At 59.2% G+C, this 22,719-nt stretch overlaps 1 protein-coding gene and 1 non-coding gene across 4 annotated transcripts; both read right to left on the bottom strand.

Moving 5' to 3' along the window:
- Positions 1-645: 645 nt before the first annotated feature.
- Positions 646-11,310, bottom strand: CERCAM (cerebral endothelial cell adhesion molecule). 3 transcript variants are annotated; one of them, XM_028107964.2, is made up of 13 exons: positions 11,111-11,310; positions 9,566-9,676; positions 9,275-9,392; positions 8,604-8,738; positions 8,293-8,497; positions 6,368-6,487; positions 5,961-6,037; positions 5,753-5,859; positions 4,776-4,908; positions 2,947-3,074; positions 2,568-2,771; positions 1,933-2,179; positions 646-1,189 (listed from the first exon to the last, which is right to left on the bottom strand). In XM_028107964.2, the coding sequence occupies exons 1-12, from the start codon at positions 11,305-11,307 to the stop codon at positions 1,933-1,935; spliced, it is 1,782 nt and encodes a 593-aa protein (XP_027963765.1). In that variant the 5' UTR covers positions 11,308-11,310; the 3' UTR covers positions 646-1,189. The 3 variants fall into 3 exon arrangements, with proteins under 3 accessions (XP_027963765.1, XP_087875064.1, XP_027963769.1); XM_088018938.1 differs by lacking the exon at positions 6,368-6,487; XM_028107968.2 differs by lacking the exon at positions 9,566-9,676.
- Positions 11,311-19,223: 7,913 nt separating this feature from the next.
- Positions 19,224-19,435, bottom strand: LOC114212949 (small nucleolar RNA U3). The gene has a single exon (XR_003610084.1). It is a non-coding gene; the product is annotated as a small nucleolar RNA U3 (small nucleolar RNA).
- Positions 19,436-22,719: the final 3,284 nt, after the last annotated feature.

Here is a 22,719-nt window from a genome sequence, read left to right as displayed (position 1 = left end):
AGAGGGAAGACCAGCAGGTCCCCAGCAAGAGAGCCGGAGAACGTGGAGCTGCTGTAGGTAGCCCACCAGCACAGGGGGCTCATTCCAAACGCCCGAGGCTCCCTTTCCCCTTGCGGTCCCACACCAGCAGAAGGCGCCCCGGCCCACAAGGTCCATGTTCTGCTTTCTTTCGCCCTCTGGTGGCCACATGGGTTAGGGCCAGAGGGGAGCCTTGCATCCATCTACCCCGTCTCCCTCCAGCGAAGGGTTGCACCCTCACAAGTGAAGATTCAAAGAGGAGGAGGCTCAGCAGCCCTGGGTCTGGGCCCACCCTACCCAGCAAGGTGAGGCTGGTGATGCCCAGGACAGCCCCAGTGGGTGAGCATTTATTGTGGGCTGGGCTCTGGGCCAGGCCATTCTATACCCACCTAGCCCCTGACATGCTTCTCTTCCTCGAAAACTTCACCACCAAGCAGACCAAGACCCAGGGAGGGATGGCATCCATCCAAGATCACCTAGCAAGGAGATGGTGATGCCAGGTCGGCCTGACTCCTCCCCCAGGCTGCCCTCCCCTCTCTGTCTCTCCAAGGGCTCATCCATAGATCAGGAGCCCTTCACTCCCAGTCCTCGTGACACAGAAAGAGGCTCCTCCAGGAGTTAAAAATATAAAGTGCAAATACCAGCTGGCTTTTACTGAGGGCTTACTATGTGCTGGGCACCAGGTCTGCCAGGGCCCTCCTCCCACCTCCCTGCACTTCCCAGTGGCCAGGGGGAGAGGATGGGCCCAGGCAGCTGAGACCCAGGTGTCGAGTGGGGAGGGGGCTGAGGTGGAGGTAGAAGGTGGTGGAGGGGCCCCAGCAGTTGGGTCCACGGAGAGGGCAGGGCTCCTGGTGTCCGTCCAGCTTGAAACCAAAGGCTGGGGTGCCCCCCTCCCTCCCTCCACCCCAGGCCCTGAGTCAGGCCGGGCAGGGTGAGAGGGCCTGTGAGCCCTGCCTTTTCTCTACACGACCTTCAGGGAAGGGGACCCATCTCAGAGTGGTCTCTCCTAATGCAAGACGGGGCCAGAGGGCAGAGTGGCCATGGCTAAGGTGACAGTCGGGTCTCTGTGGGGTCTGTGGCTCTTGGTGGTGGTTCCTGCAGCTATTTCCAACCTCCTCCCTGGCCAGCTACAGCCTGCTCCTGGCCATTCCTCTGGAGTCACCGCCTGGCCCTGGTGGGACAGAAAAGGCAAGAGAGAAAGAGAAAGAACTAGAGTTGGATATCCAGAGGCATCCGACAGAAAAAGAGACAGGGCACCTGGGTGGCTCAGTCATTAAGCGTCTGCCTTCGGCTCGGGTCATGGTCCCGGGGTCCTGGGATCGAGCCCCGCCTCGGGCTCCCTGCTCGGCGGGGAGTCTGCTTCTCCCTCGGACCCTCCCCCCTCTCATGTGCGCTCTCTCTCTCTCTCTCATTCTCTCTGTCTCAAATAAATAAATAAATAAATAAATAAATAAATAAATCTTTAAAAAAAAAGATTTTACTTATTTATTTGACAGAGAGAGACAGCGAGAGCAGGAACACAAGCAGGGGGACTGGGAGAGGGAGAAGCAGACCTCCTGCTGAGCAGGGAGCCCGATGCGGGGCTCGATCCCAGGACCCCGGGACCATGACCCGAGCCGAAGGCAGACGCTTAACGACTGAGTCACCCAGGTACCCTCAAATAAATAAAATCTTAAAAAAAGAAAAAGAAAAAGACACAGAGAAGATCCGAGAGACACAGATAGGCAGAGAGAGAGAAGAAGCTTAAGATAGAGAAATGCAGGGAGCCACAGAGAGAGAGCACAGAGCACAGCCAGAGAGAGAGAGGAGAGAAGGCAGGCTGAGAAGGAGGCAAGAAAGACCCAGACCCAGCCTAGAAGGGAGAGCAAACTGAGGCGCATGGGGCTGGGGTCCTCTTCCCAGGCCCACCCTCACCTAGAGCTCATCCCGGGGGTGGAGGCTGTGCCCACTGCTGCCAGCCAGGTCCAGGCGGGGGCCACGCAGCGTCTTGTGAGAGCCACTCCAGCTGATGATGCGGCCGCTGTCATCGTCCCAGGGCGAGGATGTCTCCGTGTCGCTGAGCCACTCAGCGTCCCCTGCATAGTGGGTGGGGGCAGCGAGCAAGGGCCGGGCGGAGAAGGCATGCAGGTCCCTCGGCCAGAAGTGCGCCTTGTAGTGCTCACTATGAGGCAGGGGCAAGGCTCAGGAGGGCTGAGGTGGGTCCCGCCAGCCACACCGCACGCCCGCCTGGAGCCGGACACCTCACCTGCCCGAAGCACCTCACCTCACTGCCCTCCCCCTCAAGACTGCACAACAAACTCAAGAAGCAGGGTCTCTATTCTCCCCATTTTCCAGACGGGGAAACTGAGGCTCACAACAGGGACGTGGCTTGGCTAAGAACCACACAGGCGGCCCAGAATTCACACCTAGGTTGGTCTGACTCCAGGGCCAGGCTGGGCTACTCCTTGGCGACCTTGAAGAAGTGACTCAGCCTCAGTCTCCCCGGCTGCCCTCGCCAAGGTGGGCTCCCCGGATGAGCTGACCCTGCCCGGCCCCCATCTAAGACTCACTTGGGGTGCCGGTCAAACATGATGGGCAGGAACTCGTCCACAGGCAGCATTCGGCGCAGGGGTTGGGAGGCCAGCAGCTTGCGAGCACCGGCCAGACTCAAGACATAGGCCAGGGTCCAGTAGGAGTATCCGGCCACCACCAGATGTGGCAGCCCATCCACGGCGGCCTCCTCCTCGGGGTTCACCTGCTTCCGGCCCAGGTAGCTGCGGGTGACAGCGAGGGCAACCAGGAGTCACTGCAGGTCCTGTGGTGTCCAAGGACCCCTTCCCCAATCACAGACCAGGCTCAGCGGGAGGACTGGCCAGGCTTCCAGCAGGAGAAGGCAGAGCCCCAGAGCCCCCCGCACTGTGCACCATCCCACAGGTGCAGGCTGCCTACATTAGGTCCCATGGCAACTTCTCTGCCTCCACCTCCTCCATCAGCCGCTCCAGTCGCCCCCTGAAGTTGCTCTCAAAGCGCACGTCGTCCTCAAACACCAGGACCTGGGCCAGGCCCCTGGCAACCACCTGCAATAATGGGGTGAGGGGGCGGAGCGACACACAACATGGGGGAGGCTCTTTAGATTCAGGCGGTCCCCTTCCACCTGCCTGACAGACTCTCCCTGGCCTCCATTATATGCCAAAGGCTCAGCCCTGGCCACATCACTCAGCTGCTCCAAAGCCTGCTGGGGCTCCCACCGCTTGGGGACTGAAGTCCCAACATCTGGCTCTGGCAGTCAAGGTCCTCCAGGCCCCCAGTCTAGCTCTCCAAGTAGACTCTGATGGCAATCATAACCTTTGCCACGTTCACTGGGTGCAGCTATGTATCTGTGGGACCCTCAGGAGGCAGGACACATGATGTCCCCGTACTGCAGTAAGGAGACTCCAGGCCCAGCTCCTCACTTGGCCTCCTAAGCTGTCCTCAAGGAAGCTGGGCTGGCTGGAGGTGGGGGAAGACCCCAGCCCCCACAATCCCTAAGAGAAAGGTTTTTTTGTTTTGTTTTGTTTTTAAGATTTTATTTACTTATTGGACAGAGAGAGACACAGTGAGAGAGGGAACACAAGCAGGGGGAGTGGGAGAGGGAGAAGCAGACTTCCCGCGGAGCAGGGAGCCTGATGTGGGGCTCGATCCCAGGACCCTGAGATCACGACCCGAGCCGAAGGCAGACGCTCAACGACTGAGCCACCCAGGTGCCCCTAGAGAAAGTTATTTTTGTAACTTCTGGAAATGTGAAAAGAACATGAAATCAGCTCAGTAAACGGTGAAATGGAAGTCATCTTTCAATCTGTTCAGGGACCGTAGAAGATGGGGCGCCTGGCTGGCTCAGTCGGTTAAGGGTCTGCCTTCGGCTCAGGTCATGATCCCGGGGTCCTGGGATCGAGCCCCGCATCGGGTTCCCTGCTCGGCAGGAGACTGTTTCTCCCTCTCCCTCTGCCTGCAGCTCTGCCTGCTTATGCTCTCTCTCTCTCTCTGCCTGTCAAGTAAATAAATAAAATCTTAAAAAAAAAAAAAAGAAACAGTAGAAGATAAACAGAAACATAAGCTCATGTCCTTATATTTTGGTTATGGTGGAAAATAAAAACAAGGAGTGGGTCTGGGTGCTGCCTCCTGGAGGGGGCACCCGCCCCTTGGAGGCCCAGTCCCCTGGTCCCTCCTGCAGTGGCCAGGCAGTGACCTCTCACTGGCGCTCACCTGACCCCCCAGCCCTGAGCTGAGGTTTCTGGGCCAAGCCCCAGGCCTTTCTTCTCCCCCCCCACCCCCGAACACACAGCTCCGGTCTGCCTCAGGGCCTTTGCCCCACCGTCTTCCTCTGCCCGGAAGGCTCTTCTCGCTGCCCCTCGGTGGTGAGGCCCACCCTGGTCCCACACCAGGCCAGGAATGCAAGCCAGCCCACACTCCAGGACAGTCTGTACATCTCCCCTCCACGGCTAGCTTGCTTCTTCCCGGTTTCTGTACCCCGCTCTGGTCCCTGAGCCCCAGAAGGGTGAGAGGGGCCTTTTCCTTGTTCACCTCTGTATTCTCAGCACAAGATCTCCCAGCACACAGGATGGGCTCCGTAGAGACTACAGTATGAGTACGGCACAGGGTTGAATGCATAGGTTTAAAGCTGCTGGCCAGGTCTTCCTTTGTATATCTATTCACCCGCTGGTTCCCCTGGGCGCTGAGCACAGAGCAGCGAATAGGGTGCCCCCCCGCCACTGCTCTCCCTGCGGGAGCGGCGTCCTCACCTCCTCCCAGATGGAGTAGTGGCTGAGAAAACAGCCCACCTCGCCCTTGGTCAGTGTGCGGCCCGAGTAGGGGTCCTGGTAGCCAGGGAGCAGGTCCACGCCGAGGCTCCTCATGATACTGGTGTTGAGTGTCCTGAGGGAGACAGGTATCATGGGGCGAGGGGTGCCTGGCCTGTGCCTGCTGGGGGCAGTCACACTGGAGTTTAATTTAAAGGTGTCAACCTCGTTACTGCTTCATGTGGCCTGAAGATGTTGGAGACGACCCAGGGAACCAGAGCCACCTAAGGCCGGGGTGACCCTCGAGGGAGGGAACAGAAGCATGGGGAGATGGGCAGCAGCCTGAGGGGCATGCTCCCCAGAATGAACGTAGGGGGACACAGCATCTGCTTCTCAGGCAGAGGCCTGAGAAGAGGATGAACATCCTACTGTTGAAAGGGCTGGGGGCACAAGGGGCCAATAGCTGTGGGCAAGCACAGCCATGTGACCTCTGGTTCCTCAGGGCTACAAGACCGGCCCCGGCCCCCACCCCCACCCATCAGGGCCCTAAGTCCAAGACAGAGAAGAGTAAGCCTGATAATAATAAAGACACCTAACCTTTAGAATACTTCTTCTGTGTCAGGCCCTGGCAAAGTCCTCACCGAGCCCTTAGAAGTCCTAAGAGGGAGGCACAATTAACTGCCATTCACACAGCAGGGCTGGGAGGTGGCGGTGACTTGCCGGAGGTCACCCAGCTGGTAAGTGGCAGAGCTGGAACGCAAGCCTAGGGGCTCCAGATTCTGGGCCGTGCTCTCCTGTGCTCTCCTCCCTCCGGTAGGCCCTGGGGCTCTCTAAGACAGAATCACTCGGGCCCTGTTTGATCACCTCCTGGAACAGCAAACTCATTCCACTCATTTGTCTGCTCTTCCCAAACCCAGGGAGCTCCAGTGGGCCACACTGCTCCCCTAGCTGCCCAGGGCCCCGCCCCCGGGGAGCCTCACCGGCCGTCCACAGCATCCACCACCCGCCCAGAAATCTCCATCTCCCAGAGCGAGCTTAGCATGCGCTCACGGCGGTCGGGCCGGCGGGCCAGGCTGATGACAAACACCTAGAGGAGGCAGGGAAGGTGGGTGCGGGAGGGGTGGGTGTAGCGGGAGGGGAGAGCCCACCCACTTCCTGACCCCAATTCTGCGGGCTGAGGGAACTTACCTCATCAAACCCCATCTTGCTGGGTCGTTTGGGGGGCCGGGACACATGCGCTGAGGCCCACATGGGGGGCCCGTCCACTGCAGAGGAAAGTACCCCCCATCATGAATCCCTACAGACTGTTGTCAGCAGTGACCCTGGAGTCCCCGCCCCGCCCCCACCCTTCACCCCTTGGAACACCCAGGAGGAAGGGCCGTCAGAGATTATAGGATCCACCTGCTTCCATCATAGAGATGGCGACACTGAGGCTCAGCGGGGAAAAGGGCTTGCCCAGAGTCAGGGAGTAAGTTAGACGTTGAGGCTGGGACCGCAGGCCCACTGCCCAGTCAGGTCCGGGGCCTGGGAGAAGGGGCACCGGCGGTGGGAGGCTAGCATGGCAGCAGGCTAGTGACCTGGCTCCCAGCCCTCACCTAGGGCTTCCAAGATCAGGTGGATGAAGTTGACCCTCTCATCCTCCAGGCCCTGGTGGGATTTCACGGGCACATTCATGTACCCGTAACGGTGTGCATTACACACATGGACTGTAACCCCTGTGGAGAGAGGCCAAGTGAGTGCTGGAGCAGGGGAGCAGGGCTCTTGGAACCCAAGGCAGGCATCCTCTCTGGGACTCAGTGTCCCCGCTGTGGGGCTGGAGGGAGAAAAGGCTTGACTCTAACAATATCTAAGGGACCTTTCTAGCTGAGATGGTTTCTGCTGGTCTAGAGCACCAGCTGGGTGCTGGAGGGTGGTGGTGAGCAGGACAGAGCCCTGTCCCTGGGGGATCATGGGGCGACAGGAGAAAGCAAACTCCCATCTGACCATAGCCTTCGGGCCAGTCCATTGCTCTACCCGCTAAAGCTCCCCACCTCCCGGCCTTGCCACCCCGCTGGATCCTGCACCATCACTTCGTGCCCAGACCCCTATGAGCGACCCCACACTCTCTCCTGCCTCCCCCCGCCAACCAGAGTGGCCTTTTCTATTTCTTCAATATTTGTCACCTTTACTGCAATTACTTCTTTCCCCTTTATCTCCTATAGACTGTGAACTCTTGAGTGGCAGGCACACAGAATCCGCTTGAAAGTCAACCCCACGCCCAGCATGGAGCACAGAGCCTGGGCCAGCGTGGGGACTCAGTAGCTGGGTGCGGGGCGCCTGGATGACAGGGATGAAACCCCCTGCAAACCGCTGACCAGTTAACAGCGGCGGACACCCGAAGTAGTGGTAGCAATGACAAAAACACGGCAACACTTCTGCTTCTTCTCATGGATTCTCCATGGGTTTGTTTTTCCTTCACTTGCCTTTTGCACTTGATACGACTTTTTTTGCCTTGCACGTCTGCAGTAGCAGACTCCACCAACACCTCTTGCATGAAAAAGCCAATGACAACATGTCCCCCTCTGGCCACTGTGGGCACGCTGCTTGCTCAGGTGCAGCACTCCTGGGTTACATCGTCACTTCTCCTTCTCCCTGAATTGGCCTGTGCAGTCCTCTCAAGATCCTTTTCCCAACACCGGGCGTCTCTGTCTCCCTCTCATCTCTGACTCTTCCTCAGGACTGGATTTATCCCGGCAGAGCCCAGACATTTTGCGGTAATTTTCATCTTAAAAATAACGCCAACACCCGAGTGTTCTTTTCAGTGTGTGAAGCCAATCGCGTGATCCTCTGATGGCTGCCCAGTGTTGTCAGGCTAAAGACCAGATGCTGGCCGGTCAGGTCCACACAGGCTGGCCCCTGCCTAGGTTTCCTGCCTCAGCCTCTGCCACGCCTCCCCTCACTTATTATGCTCCTGTCACCTGCCTTCTTACATTGCCTGCTACCATAGGGCCTTTGCACCTGCTGGTCCTTTGGTCCTGTTGCCTAAAATGCTCTTTCTTGCTCTTGTTAATGCTTTCCCGTACTTCAGATCTCAACCTCAAAGTTCACACCCTCCAGGAAGCCTTCCCTGCCCAGATCTACTCTGGCCTAGGCTCCCTGAGCACGCAGAATCAAGAAGCATTCCTTCCTGTCATGGCTGCGATTGGACACTGATTTGTGTGATCCTTGGACTGACTGGACTGGAAGTTCCAGGAGGGCAGAGACCGCCTGACTTTACTCACCACTGTCTCCCCAGTGCCTGGCACATGGTGGGTGCTCCATAAATATTTGCCTAATGAAGGAATATGTGCAAGTGCCATGATGGGGAGCCAGAAGGACATCTAACCTCCCAGGGCCACGGGCTCAAGAAAGGCTATGACCCAGACAAACAGGAGTTTAACAGGATGGATGGGAGACTGGGGAAGGGCGTGCAAAGCAGAGGGAACAGCATATGCAAAGACCTAGAGGCCTCCAGGGTTGCTCACAGAGAGCCGGTCCTCACCAGCGGCCTGGCAGGCATAGGCGAAGACGATGATATCGTCGAAAGGCCAGGTGTAGTTGGGATGAGGGGGGTAGAAGGCGAGCTGGGCTGTCCCGTTAGCCCGCAAGGACACCAGGAAGGTGGAATGGACCATGGGGACCTGGAAGCAGCCCCGGCGCCGGCGGTTCTTGGTGGGGAAGTAGTCGGCTGTGCGGCGGTAGTAGCCCTGGGGAAAGGGGTTGCTCTGAACTATGATGGGGCCCCTCCATCCCCAGAACACTGCCTCCCCTGACATGGCCCACAGACCCCGAGGCCTCCGTCCCCAGCCTTACCTGGGGCGTGATCCCACACCAGAAATTGGAGTAGTAGGTCTGGGAGTCCAGCATCGGGGCCACCACGGGCAGCCCCTGCTCTATCAGAAGCCTCAGCGTCTGGTTGTTGGTCAGAATGTTGTCTGTATCTGCAAACTTTTGGGAGAGGGGTATCACAGACCCCAGCCTTGTCTGGGCTGTACCCTTAAGGAGTCACTGAGTGGGATCCCTCTAGATTGCCAGAGACGCTGCCTGTCTCCCAGGATCCAATGGCGTCCCGTTAGAGAGTTCTATAAACCAATAGGTGTATTTCTGGACCAATAGCTCTGGGATCGGGTCCAGAGATTCTACCTGAGTTGCTAATCTAAGAGCTTTATTCTAGATCTGACTTAGGGAGTAGAGCCAAAGACCTACGCTGAGTTCTAGTCTGGGGAACGAAGCTCAGTTTATACTCCAGGCTCTAGCCCAAGAACCTAGGCTCAGTATATACCCGGCAATCTGTTTCAGGGATCCAGGCTTCATAGCTAATCTGAGCTCAAGCATAGGGATCCAAGCTCAATGTCCAGTCTGGGTTCTGACCCAGGTTGCTAGCTGAAGGGTCCAGCCTACAGGTAGTTAAGTCACACCAAGACTGCTATCAGGGACAGATACCACCACCTGTGGGAAACCCCATCCTAGCCAGGCTTTCTTACCAGGATGTAGTCAGCCCCCCAGTCCCTGGCAAAGGTCAGGGCTTCCTGTTTCAACTCCATCAGAAACTGGTGCCTTTCTCTGGTCCAGTGCTTGGGCCCCTCTTCGTCTGGGTAGGACCTGAGAGGTTCGAGAGATGAGAAGTTCACCAGGGGCAGGTGTCCGTGGTCCCCCTGGCGGCAGGACAGTGGAGAGAGCCCTGGCCTGGAGGTGGGGGCTTGCAGCTGTCCCTTTTCCTCCCTGGGTGGCAGCTGTTAGCCCTCTTCCCAAGAACCCTTCCCTCCAGTCACCACCTGGGCTCCCCCTCGGGCCTCCAGACCACAGCCGCGTAGTGGTCACCCACAGCGGCCAGCCACTCCTGCAGCATCTGCGTGGTGTTGTCCGTGTTGTGGTCCGTGGCACACCTGGGGATGCGGCAGGAAGAAGGGTGAGGGGGCCCTGCCACCGAAGGGCCAGACCCCGAGGCAGCACTGACCCCTGGAGCACCAACCCCTCCGAGGCTGGACGCTTGGGTGCTGCGGGGGGAGGAGGTGTGCTACAGAGTAAGGCAAGCACCCAGGTCCCAGGCACGGGTCTGTGACCCACTGTGTGACCTCAGGCGAGTCCCATTCATCTCTGGACTTCACTTTCTCCCTCTGGAACCAGAAGCTGTCCTGCCTGGCTCATGGGCTGAGACCCCAGAACATGAACGCATTTGAAAGACAAAGCACCTCAGCTTTGAGGACCACACCTGCCACGTGCCCTGGCTACCTTCCTTCCTTACCAGGAGACCACAGATCCGTGCCTCCCCTTGTCTGAGTCAGAACTGGACAGAAGAGCTGCTGCTTCCCTCTGCCAGAAAATTGTAGTAAGGACCAAACCCTCCTCCGAACATCCCTGAGAAGTGCTGATGCGCCTGAGCTCCACGGCCACGGAGCATAACCTCTCCTCTGCGGAGGGGGCTCCCCAGGCGCGGGGGGGGGGGGGGTTGGCGCAGAGGGCTTAGCCAAGATCCCAAGTTTTAGGTGATCCTGCCCCTTTAAGCCAATTCCCCAGAAGTGAAGACTAACTACGTGTCAAGTCTCCTAGGGGTGGGAACTAACTAACTCAGACTGTGGTAATTGTGGGCAGCCTCCCCAGACCCTGGCTCCACCCTCAGCGCAACTTTGGTGTGCCCTGGGGGGTAGTTTGTCAATTCTCTCCAGTTTATCCCCAACCTCAGCCTGGGGCTCCTCCCTGTTCTGGCTTCCACACACTGGGGCCGCCAATTCCAGTGAGCCCTGTGGGGATGCCTGGGGGAGAGACTCTAGGAAAGGGGCTCTCTGCCCTGCGCAGGCAGGACCCAGACCCTCCAGAGAGAGGCTGAAACCAGCGCGGGGGAAGGAGGAGCAGGTATGACGCCCCGCTGCAGAGCAGCATGGAGGCAGACAGCACCCTCACCTGCTCCCCAGGCACCCCCAGGCCTGCTGATCTCTGCCACGTGGGGACCCAGGGCAGGGCAGGCCAGCTGTTCCTGCCGGCTCCACTCCAGGTCAAGCCAACCCCAGGGCCCATGGGGGTTTGAGTTTGGGCTCTGAGGCTAGGGCAAGAGGACCCCACTTAAAGCCAGAGGAGGTCCCCAGAGGAGTAAGGGCCGGGGTGGGTGTTCCGGGGTCAACGTAAAGCCTCAGAGGTCAGTCTGCAGGGCCAAGGGGTAAGGGGTCCGGTCCAGGGGCGCAGGGCCGGGCAGGGCCTGTCTGCCAGGGGAGGGGCCTGTCTGAGTGGTGTCTGGACGGAGCAGACGGGGCCATCGGGAGTGGAGGCTATCTGTGGGGCGGGGGGTACATGCCCAGAGGGTGCCAATGCCCGGTCTCTCTCACCAGAGGGCCACCCTGGCCCGGGGGTAGTCCAGCCGCTCCAGCGCGCCCAGGTAGTGGGGCAGTGAGTGCTCGGCATTGCGGGCCAGGATGGTAAGGACCACGGCGGGCAGCGGCGGCTCCACGACGCCCGCAGCCTGGAGCCACGGCCCCAGCAGGAGCAGCAGCTGAAGCAGCGGGGCGGCGGGGGCGACGGGCATGGCGGGCGCTCGGGCGGCGGCGGCTGCCCCCGGGGCTCGGGCCCGGCGGAGGGGAGTGGGCGGGGCGGCAGGACCGGGGCGGGGCCTGGGGCCAGGGCGGGGCCGAGGCGGCCGCACAAGGGCGGGGGGTGGGTGGGAAGCGTACCCCCAAAGACTGGGCTCCACCTCCCAACCGCTACGCGCTGATTCTCAACTGTCCTCTCCTCAACCCTGGGTGGCGGAGGCCCAGGGCCCGGAGACCCGCCCCACGCGCGACCCGGGGGCAGCCCCCTCCCAGCTGGCCGGCGCGGGGGGGAACGGGGGACGAGGGGAGGGTCCGGGGGGACGGCATCCGAGCCGCTCCGGCGCCTGAGAACGCTCCACTCCGAAGCCTGGTGCGTTCAGCCCCCGGAATCCGGCTCTACCGAGCGTCCGACGCCCCTGAGTCCGGATTCCCCGGCCTCGCGTCCGACCCTCTGACCTGAGCCGCAACCCCGCGGGGCGGGACCGACGGGCCGCAGCCCTTGCCCGGCTCCCCGCTTCCGCCCCGCCCCGCCCCGCCCCGCCTCCGCCCCCGGGCGCCCTCTGGCGGACCCATGCGGAACTTCGCAGACCTGCGCGGTGACAGCCCCGGGCGGGGGGGCGCGGGCGGGGTCCCCCGGACCTGGGCGCGCCATCCAGCCCCCCGGGGCGGGGGGCACGGGCGGGGGTCCCCCGGACCTGGGCGCGCCATCCCAGCTGCGTCCCGAGCCTGGCGTCCTCCGCGTGTTGTCGTCCTCGCCTCCGCCGCCAGCGCCGGCGCTGCTCAGGCCCTTTAAGAGAACAAAGCCCACTCTCAGGCGGAGTGTAGGCCCAGGGGGCACCACGGAGCCCGCACCTTGACCCAGCCCTGTCCAAAGCAGAACAGCCTCCCCCGGGGCAGAATCGGCCTCAGGGCCCCTGCTGAGATGAGAAGGGGGCTGCAGCCTCCCTTAAGGAGAGGGCAGAAAGGGAGGGCCCTGAGGGCCCCAGGCCAATTCCAGCTCAGTATCTGCTGTGATCCCAGACAGGTCACTTTCCCTGAGCCTCTGGTCCTCATCTGGATGGGTTTGCAAGGATGCCTCGAAAGAATGAACGCACTGGATGCTTCTCTTTGCATGGAGCATGACCCCGGAAAGAGTTGCTGAGGCTGGAAGACAGGACTGGAGAAACCAGGCTCTCCTTCCATTCACCGCCCACGCCCCGCCACCCACCTGGAGGCCTACTTTCCTATGGCAGCTTTGGGTCTCCCTTCAGGCTCTTCCCAGGGTCAGAGAAGAGGGCTAAGCCTGTGCACACTATCTCTGCTGGGAGGGGAGGGGTGGGGAACCAGCAAGGAGTGGACTTGCCTGGTGCCGGGGCAGCCTGTGGGGGCATCGAACCCGGGAGTCCCTGTCTTCAGCGCAGCTCCTAAGCTTCCACCAGACCCCGGTCAAAGCTTCGGTGGCCAGTGGCCCTGCAATGAAAGGTCTGAGGCCTCATGGAAGAGTCCCTTCCCTTGCATGGTAGCCTCTGGCCGGAAGGCACTCCCATCCCCAGAATGGGGATTCCATTTCTAAAGCCAAGCGGTATGCCCCACCTGACCTGTCCCGGAGTCATCCCAGAGCCTCTGCCCATCCTATTGGTCACAGGGGCTTCCAAATTCTTCTCTGGCCTCAAGTCTTCTTCCTCCTCCTTCTCCTCCTCTGAATGCATTCACGCCTCCCACTGTCCCCTTCCTCCTTCCCCAGTCCATCCAGTAACCCATCCTTGTCACTGACTCCCTTGCCTGTGGGGTCTCCCATCATCCCTGCCCAGGAAAACCCTATAACCATCTTGCTTTTTGGCGTGGTGGGACTACTGCAGACTCAGGATTTCCACTCTCAACGGGACTCTCGCCAGGCCCAACGGGCCAGTTTCCCTTGCTCCTGCCCCCTCTCCTCTGTGGCATGTCACAGCTTCTGAAGCCCCCACTCGAGCAAGGATCTCCCTGCTACTTTTTGGAGAAAAGAGAAGCCCCCACCTGGGAGCTCTCATTTCCAGCGTCCAAGCCTCCATCCCCTGCCGCCAAGCCTGCCTCAGCTCTCACTGTCTGGTATAAAGGAAGAGGCGCCCCCTCCTCACCCTCCTCACGATGGAACAGCTCCGAAGCTCCAAGTTCCATCCCCTTGCCCTTCCTGGATCATCAGCCTCCCTCTCTTCTGGGTGCTTCCTTTGACATTCCAAAGGACTTAAATCTCCCCCAGCTTAAAATAAGAAAACAGCCACAGCCTTATCTCTCTCTCTCCCTCCCGAACCTCTGGAAGGGGGATCTGTGCTTTGCTCCAGGTCTCCCTTCCTCATCTCCCATCATGGCTTGACACACACCAAGGCTGCTCTAGCCAAACTGCTCCTGCCAAGACCAGGGTCCTCCTGGCCACTCCCCTCGACGTTCATTGCCTCCTCATCCAGAGGGCTCCCTTCAGCACCTGACCGCATGGGCCACTCTGTCTTTCTGGAAAACCAACAGGAGTCTCCACTGCCCATCTGGACCCCAATTCCACCTGTTTTTGGTTTTTGGGTTTTTTTAGGTAAACTCGACACCCAGTGTGCGGCTCAACCTCACGACCCTGAGATCAAGAGTCACATGTTCAAAACAGAACCCCAACCTTTCCCCCAAACACGCTCCCCCTCTGTTGGCCTCCCCAGTCGAGAGAACGGCACCTCGGCCACCAGGTCCCTCGAGCTGGAGAGTCCGGTGTCCCGAGATGACAGGTCCCTCTTTCAGCCCACGCCATCACCGCGTCCGGGCAGGCCCGCCTCCTCAGTATCTCTTGCACATGGCCACCTCTTTCCTTCCACACTGCCACTCGCCTGGCTCAGGGCACCAGCACCACTCATGGGGCCCATAGCGTCTCCCAGAGACCTGCCCCCCACGTGTTCGCCCTAGAAACCATTCTGCCCTCAGCCACCCTTTGGAAATGTCTGCGGTTAACACCCTTCAGGGACTGCCCCCTGGGAGCACCGAGGCCCTGCAATGGCCTGCGTGACACTTCTCCAACTCCTCTCACCTCCCCTGCCCCTTCCTTCCCCTTTAATTCTCCTGCTCAAGCCAATTTGGACAAGGTACGGTTTCCCAAACACTCCATGCTTTAGGACCGTCCCACATCCTTTTTTTTTTTTTTTGCTTCCTTCTGCCTGAACTGGTCTTTCTGGACAACTCCTACAGGCCCTCCAGTGTCAGCTGAAACTTGCTTCTCATGGAAAGCCTTCCGCATGTCATGTCGGGGGCACATACCCTGACACGGCATCCTATATAATCCCATTCATTCGGCAAGTATTTATTGAGCACAGACTTACTACATGTGCAGGTAGAAGGTGCACCTCTGCCTCTAGGGTGCTCACATTTCCGTGAGGGGACAGACAGGAAGCAAGCAAGCAAGCTGATAAATTAAGAGATAGTTTCCGAGAAGGGTAAATGCTGCATACGACATAAAACCAGTTAAGAAGAACAGAAAACTGCTGGGGGTGGGAGGCAACATTGAGTAGAGGAGTCAGTGGATCTCTTTCGGGGTGTAAGCGAGCCAGCCAAGGGCAGTCCTGGGGGAAGAGTGTTCCACAGGGAGGGAACAGGTCTGGCCAAGGCCCCTGCAGGGGGTGCAACCCAGGAAGCCAGTGGTTGGAGCCCAGTGAGCAAGGGGAGGGTGGAAAGAGGTGAGGATCAGCTAGGGCCTTGAAGCTGAGACAGGAGTTTGGATATTTTTTTTAAAGATTTTATTTATTTATTTGACAGAGAGAGGAAACACAAGCAGGGGGAATGCGAGAGGGAGAAGCAGGCTTCCCGCTGAGCAGGGAGCCCGATGCAGATGCGGGGCTCGATCCCAGGACCCTGGGATGACCTGAGCCAAAGGCAGACGCTTAACGACTGAGCCACCCAGGCGCCCCTGGATATTTTTTTTTTAAAGCGCAATAGGAAGACACTGGAGGGGGTAAGCAGAGAAGTGATGTGATTTGTCTTAAAAAGATTGCTCTGGGGGCGCCTGGGTGGCTCAGTGGGTTAAGCGTCTGCCTTCCGCTTGGGCCGTGAACCAGTGACCAGTGGGTCACTGAGGTGGGCTGATCATGCACCTGTGCTGCCATTTCCACTCACTTTTCACCCCAAAATATAATAATAGGACATACTCTACGGAGGTAATATTGGGCCAAATTCACAGAAACGCTGAAGCAGTGTTGTCGGAACATGGTCCCTGGACCAGCCAGCATCAGCCTCACCTGGAAATTGTTAGAAATGCAAATTCCTAGGCCCCTCCCCACACCTAGTGAATCAGAAGCTGTGGGAGTGGAGGTTAAACCAATAAGGCTTCCAGGTGATTGTGATGCAGGCTAGTTTGAAGCCGCTGTTCTCTGGGACCTATGGCCTCATTGTCCAGGCCATGTAGATTATATGCCTGGGAAAAAAATGATGGTTTGGGCCCATCTGGCCGAATAGGTCCAGACCACCCCTGAACCATCATCTAACTAGGCTCTGGGTCACCCCCACCCCACCCAAAACAGCATCTTCACTCCCATCCCTCAGCCATTGTGGTTCTGGCCAGAGCCAGAGGGTGGCGCCAGCACCCCAGGCTTTCGCTTGGCTTCGGGAGCTAGAGACCCAGGAAGAATTATCCCCCTCCCCTGTGCCTTCTCCCTCCCCACCCCCCTAAAGCCTCTGCTCCAAGGCCTGCCCACTTGGCAAAGGCTTTGCAGGGTGGCTTTCATCAGGGAGGGGGGAGCTGAGGCTGGCACACCCAAGGTAGGGGCCAACCCCTTCTTCCTGGAGGTTAGGAAGGTGGGCTGGAAAAGCCCCCTTGGTCAGGAAGAAATTAGGGTGTCTGGCCTGTGGGGCTTGGGGGCCAGGAGCTCAGGCAGGCGGCTCTGGTCCAGTTGCCTCTGGCTATACCCGTTTAACTCTCTGCCTATCCTGCCCAACCTCAGGTGAGGTCTCAGGTGCTGCTTCTCCACCCATGGGCGGGAGCAGCCTGGAGGTACCCTGGGGCCCCGACAGAGCCCCAGTGTTGGGGTCCTCATAGCCTAGCAGCCAAGCAAGCTAGGAACAGGGGCCCACGGCAGAGAGAATGCGTGGATGGAGCTCTTACCAGCTGCCAGCTTCACGTCTCCTGGGTTGGGGGCTCTCTGGGCCCCTGTCCTGCTTTGTGGTCAAGGGATCCCAGCCTCCTGCCCAGAGGAGGAGCCCATGCCCTGCTCCTGGTCCTGGGTACAGCTCGGCAGATAGGAGTCCAGGAGACCCGCCTGGGTTCCTTCCTAGCTCAGGTTCCAAGTCCCGTTCCAAGAGGACCCAGGGCTGTGTGCAGGCTTGACCCCCATCGGCTCCCCTGCCCCTCATCTTTCCTCCTTGAGGGGAGACTGAGACCCCTCGCCCAGCTGGAGTCACTCTGTCCATGCTGCTTGCTTTGGTCTCTGCTCCAGGGATCTGCCCACACCCCCTCATCTTCAGGGGTCCCACCCAACGCCCACACCCACTCCAGAGGCCCACCCTCTGCCTCTTGGCCATGCCCGGGTCTCCCAGGACCCCAGATGGGGAGTTAGCCTCCTCTGAGGTTCTGCCTCAGTCCGCAGGAAGCTGGGGCTAGGCCAGCTGCTTTTCCCGGGCAGCCAGCTGTTTTGCCCATCAGGGAGCAGCCCTGGCTCCCCAGCTGAAACCGTGGCCATGGCTGTGGCTTGCAGCGTGGCAGCCCTGCTGGTCCGGGGCCTGCGGGCTGTTAACTCCTCTGGGCCCAGCTCCCTTCTCCATTGCCCCCCCCCCTGGAAGCAGCCCAGTGAGAGACTTCCAGAGACCCCAAGAAGACCAAGCCTCGCTACCCCCGCCCCCCTCAACGACTGCTAACCAGACACCCCTCCCCGCCACGGAGCCTTGTCCTCAGGCGACCCCAGGTAAGACGGTTCAAAGGGCCAAATGAGAACCCCATTCAGAATACTACTCCTACTAGCTATCATGAACCCCCTGCTGCGTGCCAGACACTGGGCTAAGGGCTTTAAATGTATTCTCTGACTTAATTTTCACACGGGTCCCGTGAAGCAGGGAAGACTTTCATTTTACAGATGAGGAAACGGAGACGTGGCGAGTCTAAGCGGCCTGCCCAAGCCTGTACAGACCTGGGGTTTTAAACGGGGCTGCCCTGGCAGTTCCCCGAATCCGAGCCCTTGGTGGTGGTGCTATTTCAGTTCCCCCCAGCTCCTTGCCTCCCACCCCCCCTGTCCCCCCACCCCCACCCCGGGGGCTGGGCGCTGGTAAGGGCCATCTGTGGAATGGGATAACTGATGGGTGGAGTTTACACCACCAGCGCCCTGGAGCCATGCCGGGCTCTGTGCTCAATACCTTCCAAGAGTTTATTAGCAGATCGTTCCTGTCAGTGGCTGCGGGTCAGCCTGGGCTAGAAGCCCGGCTTTGCTGTTTCCAGCAGCCCGGCTTTGGGCAACTGACTTGACATCCCAGTCTCAGTGTCCATAGCTGGAAAATATTCTGCGTCCTTGATTTTCTTGTGAAAAGGATGAGATGGTTGGCCCAGCACCCCACGCGGGGGAGGGGGGCATATTATTACCCCTTCCTGTTAGGACCACTAACCGCAATCTGGAAGGGTCTGAGTGGCCCACCCGGGCCTGTGCCCCCTCACGCCCAGCATGGAGCTGGCATACAGGAGGGCTCTGTCGCTCCTTGTCAATCAGTGAACCCTGGTCCGTGGAACCTCCATGGGGACAGCAGGCTGCAAGAGGGATCCAACCTGCCCAAGATCACAGCGACTGAGATAGAGCTGCAGGGATCCCAAGGCATCCAGCTCTTAACTCCTGCACCCCTGCGGCCTTCCCTCCTGAGGCAGGAACCTGGTCTGGTGGGAGGGGGAGGAAGGACGAGGGAACAGGGGACAGTCCCAGGGCTGAGACAGCCCAGAAGGTGACTGGGCTGCGGCTGGGTGGGATCTCAGGGTCTGGGAACGACCCCTCAGGATGCAGTGACCCGTGCTCTCCCCCCTTTGTCCTCTCCCCCCTGCCCACCATGGGTCAGCTCCCTGGTCCCAGCCTAGACATCTGGAACTGGAGCAGACAAAGGACTGCGAAGGGGGACAATAACCTTCTGTCCATTTTCAGATGCCGGGCTGGGCCTGGCCAGGGCTGGGGGCCGGAGCCCCGGCGAGGCGGTGCCAGGCCCCCCGCGGGCAGCGGACAATGTTGGCAGTGATGGAGAGGAGGCATTTCAAAGCGTTTTGTTCCCGCTGACCCCCTCCCCTCCACATCTCGCCCGGCTCGGGGTGAGGCCCCAGCCCCACCCCCAGCCACCCAGGCCCCTGCTCCTGGCGGCTTGGGGACCGGCCACATTCTTGACCTCAGGGGAAAAGTTTAGACTCTTTGCGCGCTGGGCAACAATAACGGTGTCACAGAACTGATTTAGGAGCGGCACTTACCATCACAAAGCAGCAGACAAAGAGCCAGGGCTGAGAACGCGCCGGGCTATTGCGCCTACTCCGCCGAGCACCGCCACCACTTCTCTCCCCGGCCCTGCCTGGGCGGGACTGGGTGCCAGGAACCCGACCCTGAGCTCCCAAGAGGAGGGCCTGAGCTGGGGAGGGAGCCAAGGAGAAGGGATGGGGATCCCATGGGGGATCAGGGGGGCCTGAGAGCTGCTTCCTGCTCTGCCACCAATTTGCCACGTGACCCTGGGCCAGTCCTTCCCCACTCTCGGCCTCAGTTTCCCTATCTGTAATGAGGAGGCTATAAACTAGAAGGCCAAAAGCATGAGGCTCTGATCTCGCAAGGAGAGGGATTTCCATGATGATGATGAGATGATGATGGCAATATGGTGATATTAGTATTGACTCTTTGGTTCTGGGCACTTCACAGGTGCCAGGCACTGTGATCACTAACCCCTTTCTGGCCGTCTTTTTTTTTTTTTTTTTTTAACTACAGAGACCACTCTGCACCATCCTCTCCCTCTCGCTCTCCCGAAGGAAGAGAAGGACAATTATGGATGACAAATGGCAGTTGCAGAAGCAACACCAAGACCCGGCTTCACACTTGAGAGAGAACACTGCATCTTCCTCGTGGTTTCTGAGGCTCTAGACAGTTCAGAGAAACTTCTCCAGTAACAAACTATAGAAATGATCCCTGAAAATACAGTCTTGTCATCCCCTTTGATCATTTCCTTCTCAGCAACCTCACAAAGCAGGTGCATCATGAACTCCAGTTGACAGTGGATAACTGAGACTCAGAGAAGTTGAGTCACTTGTCCAGGGCCACACAGCTTGGAGGCTGTGCAACCGAGACACAAGACAGGGCTGGCTCACTTCTGATTATAATGCAGTGAGGAGAGAGGCTAGGAGGCAGCTGGACCCGGGGGGAGTTCTGGGTGGGAGGGCCTCTCCTCCTGGCCAGAAGGCTATGAATAAATAAATGTCTGATTACCCCCAGGGGGAATTCCACCCTTGGAGCAGGTGCTTTTAAAAAACGAGATTGATTCTTGTCTGTGAACGGAGGTTGGCCCAGCAGACACCCAGATGCAGGGGACTGGACCAAATGACCTCTAGCGGAGACCTCCTAGGCATTAGAAGCAGGCTGGAACATTTGAGGGCTCCTGGCTCTGGAGCCAGGCTATGGGTTCCAATTCTAGCTCTGATTTTTCCTGGTAGTAGGTCCATGGTGGACAAGTGCCTGCAACATTCTGTGCCTCAGTTTTCCCACCTGTAAAACTGAACGCACCTTGTAGGAGTGTGCTGACCATTCAGTGCACTACTTAGAAGGCCTTAGAACAGCGCCTGACTCCATGAGGGCTGCCAGTTTCTATTTAGCAAGATCCATGCAGCCAAGTCCAATGGCCAGGACACCTCAAAGTGGGCACTGCTAGGACTTGGTGGCATGCAGTCAGCTGTTGACGTTCTTTCCCAGGAAATGGTTGTACTTTGATTACAGCATGAGGGTCTTATGGTCGGACACCGAGAGCAACGGGGGCCCTGTTCTCTGGGACTTGTAAGGCAAAGACCAACCAAGTTTCCCGGGCAGTCAGAAGAGACTGTGGCAGGGGTTGGCCAGCCCTGGGCATGGTGCCCCGCCATGAGGACAGGAAGGGAAGGGGGCCCTGGGAGGTGCTGCTCGGAGTCTGCCCCTCTCCACCCCTTAAATCCAGAGGGTCCAAATTATACGTGGAAAGTAAAGGAGAGGTGGCCCAGCGTGGTGTCCATAGCACCAACAGTACTACCCTCAGCCTGGTAAGGGAGCCCCGTGGGTCTGAGGCTCAGCTCTGCCAACTTGCTGCGTCGCCCAGGATGAGTTGCTGCCCCTCTCTGAGCTCATTCCAAGAGTCTTTCAGAATCCAAAGTGTTCAAAGGAGACCATCACAGGGGCCTCTGTGCATCTGCAAGTCTGATAAAAAAATTGGCTTGGAGCCCAGGAGTCCTGCACCCCAGACTCCAGCCCTGTTGTCTCCCCTCCACCTGACTTCACCTCCAGCTTCTCTAGCCAACCTTCCCTTTGGCTCCCCTCGCCCAAGTCCCAGCGACACACGCATCACAGACGGAGGGTGAGACAGTCCAGCGGAAAATGTCATGGATTCTTGGGGGTTGAGGAGTGGTCCCAGCCTCCCCCTCCCTCACTGGCTGTGGGGCCAGAGGAGAACTCACCTGGGCAGAGCATCTTGGGGTCCCCTCGGCCCGGGAGGCAGATGGCACTGCTGGGGCCGGCTCTGGCACAAGGTGACTTCCCCACCCAGTTCCCGCTGCTGGAAGGGCTGGTCAAGCAGGCCCTCAGGTGCCAGACCGTCCTTCCCCCAGACACAAGGTTTCCTGGCAGGAAGGGCACTGGCTGGGGTTTGGGCAGTGGGGCAGGGAAAGATGCGGGTGAAGGTGTCTCCTAAGGGCTTGTCCGTAGCCCCTAAACCCACCTTCTCTCTGGATGCTGTGGGCCAGGGGTCCAGGAAGCCAGGAGAGGGCTGATCCGGGAGAGGCTGAGATGAGCCCAGGCCCCTGCCCCATCCTGCCGGCCCCCTCCCACCCCCCAAACAGGGCCAGCAGGGCCCAGGCTGAGGTGTTTGCTTTTCCTGTCTCTACACTGACTCCATTCAGAGCGGACTTTCTCCACCCCCGGCCAGCAGCCAGCAAGCCAGGGCACCAGGGAGAGAGATCACCGCCCCCACCCTCCCTCCTTTGCAACCTCCCCAAATGCCATCTTCACTTAAGGGAAATGGCATCTCCCAGGACTTGCTAGTTTTCGAAGGGGGGCACTACAGAAGTAGGGGGGCTGGGGAAGAAGGGGCCCACCCCAAAGGAGAAGAGGGAAAGAGGGAAACCGAATGGAGAAGTGGGTGGTGGGAAAAGAGGGACATGAAGTGAGGCCGGGAAAGAGAAGACGAACAGAGGGCCGCGGAAGGAACTGGCAGAGAACCAGAGAAAGGGGCTCCTAAGGGAGGAGGCCCCAGGCATAGGTGGGGTGGGGAGGGGCACAGTATGGGAAGCCACAGGCAGAGACTGACCCAGGAGGCAGGGAGCGCCTTTGCAGGCTGAGCCAGGGCCTCATGCCTGGCGCTTTGCCACCAAGGCGGGACAGGGCCTGAGGCCGCCCCTGGGGCTGGGTGCTCCTGACTCCCACCTGAAATCCCTGGAACAGGGGCCCTGGGGTGGGCGAGGCTGTGACCTGGTCTGGGGCCAGGGGAAGGAGGAGGGTGAAAAGTTTCCCCAAGTCAGAAGGCCAGGGGGGAGGCCTCTCAGGGGGTCCTGCTCTTTGCTCTCTCTGACTGTCACTTTGGTACATAAAGGGGGTAGAAAGGTCAGCTGTGGCCTTTCAGGTCTGTGGGAAAAACTCTGCCCACTTCCCTAATGCATATTTATTGGTGTGAGCCGCTGGGGTGGGAGAAAGCCCCCACTCCACCCGCCTCGCGGCCAGGCCAGGTTAGCACTAAGAACCGGCTCCATGTCACCGAAATCCTCCTCTTTGTCTCCAGATTGGCTCCAGAGTCCTCCCCCTTCCCTCCTCCCCTTGGCTCCCCCCATCCCCCTTTGGGGTTGCCAAGCAACTGTGGAAGGGTAGCTGAGATATTTTCTTTATTACAAGCAAAAGCAAGACAGCATCATGGCCCCAGGAGGGGAGCAGGGTGGGGGCTGGGGGGAGGGCATCCCATGCTCTGGGGGGAACCTCACTACCTTGGTGTGCTCTGGGCTTGGACAGTGGGGAGACTCAGAGCCCCAGAGAAGGTGGAGAATGGAAGGGAGTGGTGGGGTGGGTGGGTGCACAGACATTGATCCAGTCTACATAATGCTGAAAGAAGCAGCGCCAAGGGACCCCTGGCGAGTCCCTCACCTGTCACCCACCAGCTCTATTTTCAGGCCAAGTCATTTGCTTCCTCTGGGTCTAAGTTTCCTCCTCAACAAAACGGGGATAATGACGTGTACTATTATCTCATTTAATGCTCGCGTCAAG

This window comes from Eumetopias jubatus, unplaced genomic scaffold, assembly GCF_037043125.1.
Source record: "Eumetopias jubatus isolate StellerSeaLion01/CBP00866 unplaced genomic scaffold, mEumJub1_p1.0 scaffold_15, whole genome shotgun sequence".
Taxonomy (NCBI): Eukaryota; Metazoa; Chordata; class Mammalia; order Carnivora; family Otariidae; genus Eumetopias; species Eumetopias jubatus.
The sequence above is the reverse complement of the archived record's forward strand: the minus strand, read 5'-3'. Positions and strand labels throughout refer to the sequence as shown.